This window comes from Festucalex cinctus, chromosome 5 (assembly GCF_051991245.1).
Source record: "Festucalex cinctus isolate MCC-2025b chromosome 5, RoL_Fcin_1.0, whole genome shotgun sequence".
Classification (NCBI taxonomy): domain Eukaryota; kingdom Metazoa; phylum Chordata; class Actinopteri; order Syngnathiformes; family Syngnathidae; genus Festucalex; species Festucalex cinctus.
The window spans coordinates 7,450,481-7,462,500 of record NC_135415.1 but is presented as its reverse complement, the minus strand read 5'-3'; the positions used below and the strand labels follow the sequence as shown (position 1 = coordinate 7,462,500).

The 12,020-nt window shown below is 38.0% G+C and overlaps 1 protein-coding gene across 6 annotated transcripts in view; it reads left to right on the top strand.

Annotated features, from left to right (window-relative positions):
* The window catches only part of rorb (RAR-related orphan receptor B), a 35,244-nt gene that overhangs the window by 18,844 nt on the left and 4,380 nt on the right, over window positions 1-12,020 (top strand). The window contains exons 1-9 of one of the 6 annotated variants that reach the window (XM_077520807.1): window positions 3,547-3,646; window positions 4,281-4,366; window positions 4,458-4,599; window positions 7,268-7,699; window positions 7,848-7,969; window positions 9,384-9,516; window positions 9,605-9,712; window positions 9,899-10,009; window positions 10,242-10,354. In XM_077520807.1, the coding sequence (XP_077376933.1) occupies window positions 3,619-3,646; window positions 4,281-4,366; window positions 4,458-4,599; window positions 7,268-7,699; window positions 7,848-7,969; window positions 9,384-9,516; window positions 9,605-9,712; window positions 9,899-10,009; window positions 10,242-10,354 (1,275 nt within the window). In that variant the 5' untranslated portion in view covers window positions 3,547-3,618. Of the gene's footprint in view, window positions 1-3,546; window positions 3,740-4,261; window positions 4,367-4,457; window positions 4,600-5,961; window positions 6,791-7,267; window positions 7,700-7,847; window positions 7,970-9,383; window positions 9,517-9,604; window positions 9,713-9,898; window positions 10,010-10,241; window positions 10,355-12,020 lie in introns of those variants that run through there. The other 5 variants (XM_077520809.1, XM_077520810.1, XM_077520808.1 and 2 more) reach the window with 5 other exon arrangements.

Genomic DNA, 12,020 nt, shown 5'->3' with positions numbered 1-12,020 from the left:
GACAGTCCCCGCTGGCAATGAGCGCATCACATGCGCACGGCCGACAATGCGCACACCCACACACACATTTGCAAACACGCACACGTGCCGTACACGTACTTCACTTTTCTTGTCCCTGTATTTGTGGGAAAACTTACTGGAACACAAACGCTGACTGAAACAATGCTCATGCCCACACGCCTGTGCTCCTTTGGGCATAATTATATAGTACAAAGAGGAGTACAATCCCGTATGGGGTAAGAGGACATACAGTGAATATAGATATACTGTAATCACTGGATCAGAGCTGTCAACACGTGCTCATCTTGTACACGTATCGACATAACAGCAGCAAAAGTAAGAAGAATAAACTCAATCATAAGATAAGGTAAGAGGATTTTAAACATGTTGCTAACCAATCTACATAGTCCCAGACACAACAGACCCGTTTACAGACTATCCGAAGTGCCTTACAGGCCGTGTTCCTTGACTTCCCCGCGCATGTGTTGTCTGCTCTGACCCATTTTAGAGCTAGTTGGGCAGGAATGGGTGGAAATGGGTCAGGTCTTGAGCTGCACCATAACTCACAGCTTGAGTGGTGCTCGATTTAGTAAAAAAAAAAAAAAAAAGTGTAAACCCTTCATCACTGATTCACCCACAGACTAAGAAATAGATATAGACCAATGTGTTTTTTTGGGGGGGCCAATACTGATGGTAATTATTAGTAGTCAAGGAGACTGATAACCCATATTTGGAGCCGATCTTCATTTTCAGTAAAAAGAAGGAAAAAAGATATTGGGGTCAAACTTTTTGAAAATACAAATGCCAATCTAGACTTTGTTGTAATGTCTTAAAAGCATGTTTATTGATTTTTTTTTTCAGACGTGTCATAATGTAGAGTTTTATTATTTATTTATTTATTTATTTATTTATTTATATCTTGAGCAATAGACACCCTTTTAAATTTCTACTAAAATGTTCAGGGCGCTCCCAAGGTTATCAGTACGTCTTAAAAAGTTGGAAACTTAAGTAAATACCATAGCTCTCTCTAGTTTTTTTTTTCTCCAAAATTTAAAAATACCTGAAATCTTAAACATTCACATTTTTTGTTTTAATGTTGAACAAAAACAAATGATTCAGAAGGTTTCCGAGGTCAGCAGCATTTCTTATAAAGTTAACATATAATATAAATAAATGATTCCCTGAGATTAAAAAGGTTTTAGATTAACTTTTTGTAGGCCGTTATATTTAAAAAAAAAAAAAAAAAAAAAAAAAAAAAAAAAAAAAGGCTGATACCGATATTCGTCAAAATGCCCAATAGCCCTCCTCAGAAGTACAAAGCAACACAATGACCTGTTGTTTGACTTGTACATTTGAGTGACTCTTTTCCAAAACACTTAAAATCCATTTTGATTATTCTGAGAAAAATGACTGAATTTAATTTCCCAATGGATCCAAAAGTTAGTCAATGGTGATCCTGTAAACTATTGTCGTGTATCACATTGATGACAAATAAAGGATTCATTCATCTGCATACGGGACCACTTAAGGTGCAAGTCTACAGTGTGTTACTGTTGACAGCAGTTTCTGCCTATAACTATGCAGTCGCATTAGTCAGAATTGTCTCCATTGATCCTCATAATGGATTATCCAATTACACACACTGAACACTCATTCCTGCACACAGCTATTTCATTTGTGAGCGCACATAAAATGTAACATGCTGTATAGATATCAGTATGGATAAAAACACGTACGGAGCATTGAGTCACTCACTGTGACTTTTTCATTGGGTACATCTTTACAACATAGTAAGAGCTAAAACAAGGGCTGTTTTAAAATCAGATAGTAAAGCATCATTTTGAACACTAAGGATCTTAAATACCACTTATTTTTTCAGACCGATACCAGAACGTGAACTCAATTCTTGAGTAGTTACTGATACCGATACTATATACCGATACCACGAGTCCTTTTGATACATGAACCAAAAAAAACAAAACCAAAAAAACAAAAACAAAAAAACCCCAAAAAAAACAATGGAAGATAATTTTAAAGAAAGACCTAAAAACTAGCATTTTCCTTAATGGTATGGTCCGAAATTTTTCCGTTGCTGTTTGGAAACGCAACATTCAAAACTGACAGCAGCCAACCGGGAACAAGTGTGAAACCAGCCCACCAATCAGGAGCGGCCGTTCGCACAGCCAAATTGGCAAATGCAGACAAGACACAGGACTAAAACTCTGAACACGTCCGCGGAAACAGTCCACCAATCAGGAGCGGGTATTCGCACAGCAAAATTTGCATATGCCACTGATAGGAGCTTGCCTTCGTGGCTTAGCTGGAAGGAAAATGTTGAAATGTCCCGGACAGGCCAAAACAGTCCTTTGGTCCATAGTGCCTGAATTTAAAGAAGCTGTCTGCCGGTTTCACTCAGGAAAATGCACTTTTTAAATACAGGATTTAAACAAACAAACTACTACTCAAATTATAAATATGGGCTTTTCATAACGTGTGGAGGTTATTTTGTCCTAAACCCCCACACCCATAGCCTGTATTTTGCCATTTTGTGTTTGTTTTGTAAACAGCGGGCCGTTTCTGTGGAAAGACGGTGTTTACACCCCTCCAGGCAATCGCAGAGCGGGGGGGGGGTGTCGCAAACGGGGCCAGGCGAACGTGTCAACTGCGTGACGTCACTCCCGTGGCAATTTGAAAGCACGCCCGGATTATTTTTTATTTTTTTCACTCACTCACTCACAGGAGCTTACATGTGTGAATGAGTGAGTAAAAAAAAAATAAAAAATCCGTGCATGCTTTCAAATTGCCGCGGGAGTGACGTCACGCAGCTGACACATTCGCCCGGCCCCATTTGCGACACCCCCCCTGCTCTGCGATTGGCTGGAGGGGTGTAAACACTGTCTTTCCACGCAAATGGCCCGCTGTTTACAAAACAAACACAAAATGGCAAAATACCTGCTGGGGGTGTGGGGGTTTAGGACAAAATCACCTCCACACGTTATGAAAAGCCCATATTTATAAATTGAGAAGTAGTTTGTTTGTTTAAATCCTATATTTAAAAAGTGCATTTTCCTGAGTGAAACCGGCAGACAGCCCCTTTAATTCTTCTAAATTCTAGTAATTGATCATGAAACGGTCACAATAGGGTGGCCAATCATAAGCACTGATACCTTGAAATAAGTCCGGGTATCAGCATTAATAGCGATATTATGGTATCGGTATTCGCCTATCCCTAGTCAGAGACGATTTTTTTACTCCATTCATTGTACTTCACAGTGGTGTAGAACAACACCATGAGCAATTTGACATCAGAAGTTTAGCAAATTTCTGTGGGTAGTAGTATGGCATGCAAATAGCATGTGGATAGATTTTTCAACTCTTCTTCTTTTCAGCAAACAAAACAAAACTAGCCAAATGTCAGACAAACTGCATGCTGAATGAATATCTTCCCAGAGTTTACAACAGCTCAGCACCACCGGCTTGTTGGGAAATAATTTAGGATTAGATGGGCTGCATAATCCCTTTAGAGAGTGTGCCATCTCAGCAGACAGACCTGCCTATCACTGCATTCATCGACGTATCACTGAACAGGAAGTGCAGCTTTCGCTTTCCAGACGATGGATGATCGGCTCAAATACACGAGCAACAGGTGCGCTTGTGTGTTGCATTGAAACTGAAACAGCTTCTGTTGTTTATATACTGTGCCTTTGGTTTTGGCTGTACATGGAGCTGCCTATACACAGTGAGTAATATTTGAAACGGGAAATAAATATAGTAAATTTAGATTTGAAAAGGAACAAATGATCAAAGAAAAGGTTAAATGTGAAAAGTGGGGACATTTTGAGTCAGCGGTGATGCAACATCTTTTTTTCACGATGGGCAACATTACAAACCTGCAGGGGGGTTTCCTTCAAGTAGAATACAAAGAGAAGATTGGGTCTTGTCACAGAGGTGTTTTTGAGTGTGTGCTTGGGAGCATGCATGTGGTCGCAGTCATTAGAGAGACACCTGCAGACACACACGAGGTCTGCATGTCACACTGCCCTTGTGACAGTGTTTTCATAACTCTTAAGCATAGACACATGCACACTGCCACTTCACTGGGGTCTTAATACCAAATTGGTTACATGCATTTTTTTTTTTTTTTTTACCCTCCAATAGGCCAATAGTGAGATTCTAAAAATATTTACACTAGTTAGCAAGTTAAGCTTTGTGCAGTTTCAGTCCTCTCACTGTGCTTTTACTTCACCTCACATTTAAAAATATGCTTTCTGCGCTTTCAGCCCAAATCGAAGTAATACCATGCAAAATTTGCGGAGACAAATCATCAGGGATCCACTACGGCGTCATCACATGTGAGGGTTGTAAGGTAAGACTTCATCAAGTGGAAGAACAGTTTGTCGGTTTTGTTCCGTTACCTGCGCGTGGGTATTGATGCGCTGTGTTGACGTGGCAAACAGGGATTCTTCAGAAGGAGTCAGCAGAACAACGCATCCTACTCCTGCCCCCGCCAGAGGAACTGCCTCATCGACAGAACAAACCGCAACCGGTGCCAACACTGCCGCCTTCAGAAGTGTCTCGCCCTAGGAATGTCCAGAGATGGTGAGTAGAGTTCATTTTATTAGCCGGGTTTAAATTTAGTCTCAGTTTTAGTCCAGTTTCAATTAGGGATGTCACGATATGGGCAATATCGGGATATCGTGGTATTAAAACTGCCACAATATTCGTCGTCATCATGTTCACAATATTTAAAAGGAATACATCTGTTAAAAAAAGTCAGGTTGATTTCCATTTGTGCAGTTCTAGCACCCTCTAGTAGTTTATTAGTGCTATTTAATTTTCATTAGGGATGTTTTGGCCTTCTATGTTTAAAATCTATGCTAATTGTCAGATGAAGGGGAAACTAATTTCTACACAATCTACACACGGACATTCAAGATGAACTGAGCGAGCAGTGTCTGGGATAGTGTGGGATGGATAACGATAAAAATTAATGACTATTCTAAATAATGTATATGATTGATGCGTTATAGTAATGGGTCGATGGGGACGGGTCTCGAATAAGCTTCGGCTTCTACCAGTCAGCCCTTCTTTCGGATGTCAATGTTGCAAATGATGTGATGTGATTGACGTAAACTGTAATGTGTCCGAAAGGAAAAAATGAATAAACTAAACTAAACTAAACTAAACTAAACTAAACTAAACTAATTTGCTTGTGAAGCAATCAATGTGTGCTTGCATTAGCAAGTAAGTGCCTCAATATTGTTATTAGAGATTTTAGGTGGTTTATATACTTTGCTGTTATGTACAAAAGCACAATATTTTTTATTTTTTATTTTTTTTTTAGTATCTCTTTTTTTACAACATTGTGGTGTTTTTTTTTTTTTAATATCGCTAACTCCCCCACAATATCGTGATAATTATTGTATCATGACCTTCATATCGTGATAATATCGCATCGTGATGTTTGCATATCGTTACATCCCTAGTTTCAATTGCACTTGTTGGTTTAGCACATTTTGTCAAATTCATCCCGTTTTTATTTAGTCAAGTTGTAGTCGACTATAAGTTCATCACTAGTCTTTGTTTTCGTCCTAGAAAACATCATTTTATTTGTCTTTCTTAGTTAGGACAATCATTTTACCCTTTTGCATTTTTTAAATTGTGTGGCGTATTAATTTATTTCATCTACATGAATTGTTTTAGATCTGTAGCTGCCCAAGTGATTTGTGTTAACTACTGTACCCTGTAAAACAATAGTTCAAACATTGTTACTGTAACTTAAGTGTATAACATATTTTCACACATCAATACATGTTTTCAATTGTTAACGTATAAGCTCAAATGTCATTAACTTTTTGAGGTGAGTTGTTCAAACAAAAGGTCAAATTTGAATATGTGACAATGTGCTTAGTTTAAAAGTGAAGCTGGATCTTGTATCCACAAAGCCATACTAATGAACCACATATATAGTGCCTGAAAGTTAGGGTTTATGGAGTAAATCAATAATTTTATAAACACTATAATCCTACAAGTTAAAAAAAGGTTATTGAGGAACCTTAATCTGAACAAAGTTGGTAACTTGGCGGAAGAACACACCAGATCAGACTATCTGCCGCTAATTGCTGGTGGAATAGCCACCTACTTGGCAAGAACTCATACTGTTATGTTGGATCCATTTATTTTTTATAAGTTATGGACAGTTTATAACTTGTTTGATTAAACATACAATTAGTATGTGCAAAATTAGTGCATCATGATGAATTTTAGATAAACGTCTTTTTTGTGTGTGTATATTTCGCTTGCAGCTCCTAGCTTAGCTCATACTTCTGTCTGCATTAACTAATTTGCAATCCAACTGAAACCATAGTTGCCCAACCAGTATAAAATATCTCTGTCATGGCCTGGGTCGCATGCGCGAGTTCATGACCTGTTATGTGTCTGTTTAGGTACTGATGTAACAAGTGTCTGTTTACGAGACGTGATGTTCGTGATGTCAGCCTTTAATCCTTTAGGTGATGCCTGGACCTATGTGATGTCGTTCTTTAGTCCTTTACGATTCACTGTCTGTAGGTGCAATCTGAGAATTGTGTGTGGTTGCCGGATTATTGTCCAACTGTCCCGTGTACAGCGTCTCTGAGTTTCTGCCTCTCGATGTGAATAAATGGAGAAAATCTTATTTGTGTCTGCATTTGGGATCCAAACCTTTCAGTAGACAACAATCTCAGTTAGCACAAATTCAACTTCACACACAAATATATATCAGGCTACTATCACTACATGCTACAAGCTAGTGAGTTAGTCAGCATTAGTTTGTGGTTGTTTTAACATTATTGTAACATTATAGCCATTGATTTAATTTAGTTTTGCTATTTAAAAAAACACCACAGATTTGAAAGGGGGTGTGTCTATGTGTTTTAGTGACGGATCAGATTGTGGAATTTTCGTCTTTGTGAACTAAAATGTCCATAATGTAAAATGTCCAGTATTTATTTAGTGAAATACATTTTTGTATTGTCTTCATTAGTCCACAAAATGAATACATATTTAGACACAGTTATTGTTTATTAATGGAGGTTTTAGTCTCGCCTAGTCAGTTATCATCCAGTGAAAGATTTTTAGTTTTCGTTAACGAAATTAACAATAGTGGTGAAGCCCTTTTCATCTAATTCATCTATCAGGATGCGCTAACACTCCTTAACTCCTCAAAATTAATTCTTCATCTTGTGCGTCTTTTTCCCTCTCTCTTTTTTTTTTTTTTTTTTTTTAGCGGTTAAATTTGGCCGTATGTCAAAGAAACAACGCGACAGTCTGTACGCAGAGGTCCAAAAGCACCAGGCACGACTTCAGGAGCAGCGGCAGCAACAGACAGGGGAAGCGGAAGCTTTGGCGCGCGTTTACTCATCTAGCCTAACCAATGGACTGTCAACCCTCAACCATGAGATTGGGGGCACTTACGCCAACGGTCATGTCATTGACCTGCCCAAGGGTGGCCACGGTAATGGCGGTGGACTTCCGGGGGGCTACTATGGGATGGATTCCACCCAGCCGTCACCAGACCAGTCAGGTTTGGACATGTCAGGCATGAAGCACATTAAACAGGAACCGGTGTACGACCTGACACCGGTACCCAACCTGTTCAGCTATGGAGGCTACCAGGACAGTCAACTGGGACACAACAATGTCAGCATGGGAGAACTAGGTAAGGATGACATCTGACATGACATATTTAGAAGGGAAAATCAGTCCTACAAGCACAATGCGTGTCAGAATGATTGACAAATGTACCAAATGTACTACTCTATTGAGCGTTAGGCAGATACTGAATTGACTTACCTCTTGTCCCCCAGACCGCATTGCTCAGAATATCATCAAGTCTCATCTCGAGACGTGTCAGTACACCTCAGAGGAGCTGCAGCAGTTGGCCTGGCAGACACACTCCTATGAGGAAGTCAAAATGTATCAGAGCAAGGTGAGCTGTTTTTATGACACTGTTCACGTTTGATGTCAACAATTTAGACTCTATCGTGTCATGCAAATGCAGTATGACATGCATTGATTGTACACTTCATATCCTTCATGAACAATGAGATGCATACAGTATATTGGTTTTAATTACAAATATGCTATGATGTAAAATAGGGCTGGGTATCGATTCTGATTTCCTCAATCGATTCGATTTTGATTCACAAGAGTTCAGGTCGATTTGATTTTTTTCTGATTGGATTCACTTGACTTCAATGCAATACTGATTAATTATTGAACATAAAGTTTTCTTAAATATCAAAGACATCATAAACACTCCACAAACATTAAATTCCAAATAAAATTTTGCGAAGGAAGTAAATAAGTAAATGTAACTGGTTAAATGATTTAGTGTTATAATCACTTATGTGTTGCACAAATATTTCATTGCTGCTATGTAATAAAACACATTTAGATTTTTGTTTTTGGGATGTCTGCATTCAGTTACATCCCAAAAACATGAAAATGTCTTGTGTTCATTTTTAAAAACATATGTCCATTTTTCCCCTCACTCTTGTAGATTTTTATATTTTTTGGGATGTCTGCATTCAGTTTCATCCCCAAAACATAAAAATATAGAATAAATAAATTAATTAATTAAAATAAAACCAAAAGACAAAAATGGACATAAGTGTTTTTCACGTAGCAGTAAGGATGAAATGAAAATATTTTCCATCCATTCATCTTCTTGACCGCTTAGTCCTCACAAGGGTCGTGAGGGGTGCTGGAGCCTATCTCACCTGGCTTTGGGCAGTAGGTGGAGTACACCCTGGACTGGTTGCCAGCCAATCGCAGGGCACACAGAGACAGACAACCATCCACATTCACACGCACACCTAGGTGATAATTTGGAGCGTCCAATTAACCTGCCAAGCATGTCTTTGGAATGTGGGAGGAGACCGGAGTACCCGGAGAAGACCCACGGAGGCACGGGGAGAACATGCAAACTCCACCCAGGAAGGCCGGAGCCTGGACTCGAACCCGAGTCCTCAGAACTGGGAGGCGGATGTGCCAACCACTAGACTACCGTGCCGATGAAAATATTCTGAATTGTCTGAAAGTACAATAAGTTGGGTCTTTCATAAATGTAAGAGAGTACTTTTAAATTCATGTGTAAAGTAAATGTCAAGAAAAAAGTAAAACACATAAAAAAAAACTCGGCCTTTAAAATTCTATTTTCTTATAGATGTATGAGGAAAAGATATCGTCAAATAACCGATTCATGGTTTTATGAATCAATATCAAGCTCGAAAAGGAAAATCGATTCGATATCGATAATTTGATTTTTTTTTAAACCCAGCCCTAATATTAGAAAACAACATACCTGACTGTAAGGAAGTAAATGATGTGCTCTGGTTTAGCCTCGGGACGTGTTGTGGCAGCAGTGCGCCATTCAGATCACACATGCGATCCAGTATGTGGTGGAGTTCGCCAAGCGCATCTCAGGGTTTATGGAACTGTGTCAAAACGACCAGATTCTCCTGCTGAAATCAGGTGAGTCCACAACTATTGTTTTTTTACTCATCTTGTGTACACCTAAGGAGACTTTCCGGCTCCAACGGTCTCTGTTTGGCTCCCTCAGGTTGTTTAGAGGTCGTCCTGGTGAGGATGTGCCGGGCCTTCAACCCTCTCAACAACACTGTGCTCTTTGAGGGCAAGTATGGAGGCATGCAGATGTTTAAAGCTCTAGGTAAGACATAATTGGCTGTATATTTCTGTCAGGTATGAATGACAGTCAGGGCCAATTGAAGGGAAAATGCATGCGTGGATCATTTGCCCTGTAAAATAGTTGTATTCCTCTGAGCATTAAGGACGACAGTAAGAGTAATGACTTTATTCCACTCCTCTGTCCTCGTCTTTTGTGTTTGCTTTCAAGGTTGTGATGACTTAGTGAGCGCGGTGTTTGACTTTGCCAAGAGTTTGTGCTCGCTGCAGCTGACAGAGGAGGAGATCGCTCTCTTCTCGGCAGCTGTCCTCATTTCCACAGGTCAGTGAACGCACACTAATTGTAATAGAATCAAAGCGGCAAAAAGCACATTTCAAACAAATTCATGCTGTAGTGGCAGAAATTACTTCAATCTAAGAAACTCATAATTGCAGCAATCGAATGAAGGCTGATCAACTTGGGCTTTGTTTTGTCCAGAAAACTGAAATGGTACGAAAGAGTTGAATGATATATCTCGAAAATTCAGCAGTAAATTTGCAACTTCCCTTTTCAGATCGTCCGTGGTTGATGGAGCCCCGCAAAGTCCAGAAACTCCAAGAGAAGATCTACTTTGCCCTGCAGCACATTATGCAGAAGAACCACATGGACGAAGATGCACTGGCTAAGGTAGGCCGTCATAGCCACAAACGTCGTACTGCAATGCATTCATGTATCAAATGATTTGAGCAGATATGAGGGACAGAAAAATGATGCAGCTCTCTACACTGTTGAGTTCAATTCAGCCAGTAAAAAAAAGAAGCAAACGCAGTTACAGTTACTTTTGTCACACATTACATGTCTCTTTCTGCCAACTAGATTTCCTCTGACTGACTTCCAGGCATTATTAATTGTTTTGCGTTGTTATTCAGTAAATAAGTACCACTTGGAAAATGTGACATTTTGTAGTTATAAAATGTGTATTTGTGTATTTTAGTTGTTGTCATGTTTCAGGCAAAGGTCAATGTGACGCATCCATGCCTTTATGTCAAATGCGATTTGAACAGCCAGTGTGGTCTCAGTCACTTTGGCTACACTGTTATAAAAAAAATAAAAATAAAAAAAAATCACAGATTTTTCCTACATTTTTAAAATATTATTTTATTTTCAAAAATAGACTGTGATCTTATAGACTGTATGTAAAATAATATGAAATTACTCTAACTGTGAAAACACAATTTCTGTTCTTTGACCCAAAAAAATATGCATTAGAAATATATATTTATTGGTAAAATATGTCCACAAATTAATATTAATTTCAAAAATATTTGTCTGTTATTTAAAGGAATAAACTGTAAATGCAACTTTAAAACTGGGGAAAACATTTAAAATTACTGTGAAATTAGATATTAAATATTTGTAATCATACGATACATTCTTTGTTATTAATTGACTATATATATATATATATATATATATATATATATATATATATATATATATATATATTATTTTATTTTTTTTTAACAACTACAATTACAGTAATGTCCTAGATGGCAACATTCTTTGACATTGTATAAATATTTATGTTGAAAGACATCTAATGAGATATAGGGAAAGGTGACCAAATATACATTTCATGTGATCTAATATTACAACAACAACAAAACAGTGGCGGCATGGCTCAGTGATAGAGTGGTTCTCTAGTGTCCCTGAGACTGTGTTCGATCCCCTTTGTGAACATGTTGAAGTATCCTTCAGTAAGATACTGAACTCCTAATGCTGTGTCATCAGGTGAATGAGTAGTTAAAATGTGAAGCGGTTTGAGAGCCTGACAAGGTGGAAAAATCCTATCAAATGAATTACCATAACGGCTGCAGTAGTTTTTCAAGTTTTTTTTTTTTTTTTTACATGTTTTGAAAGATGAATCACATTTTCTTTGTCATATCCAATTTTTTTCCTCAGACACAAATTATTATAAATCCTCTGTCCATAAAATCATGTAATTAAAAACAACTAACAGTACATTTCTGTAATTTTAAGCATTACTATTCATAATACAACATTTACTGACTATATTTCTTGGTAATTAATTGTTTTAAAATGTTTCTAATTAAACATTAAGAACAGCCTGAAAATAAGGCAAAATCTTGTTGAAATTACAACCGCAAACTATTTTAATTATGGGGAAAAAAGTATTTTTATGAGAAGTAAGTAAGAGTACGTTTCTATTATTCCACTGTATTTTTGGCGCCCCAGCTGCCAGAAATTTACTGGGGGGGGGGTTTCAAACATGTTTTTTTTTTTTTTTAACAGTATATGCTTCCCATTCGATTCCTGTCCATCTGACTAAATA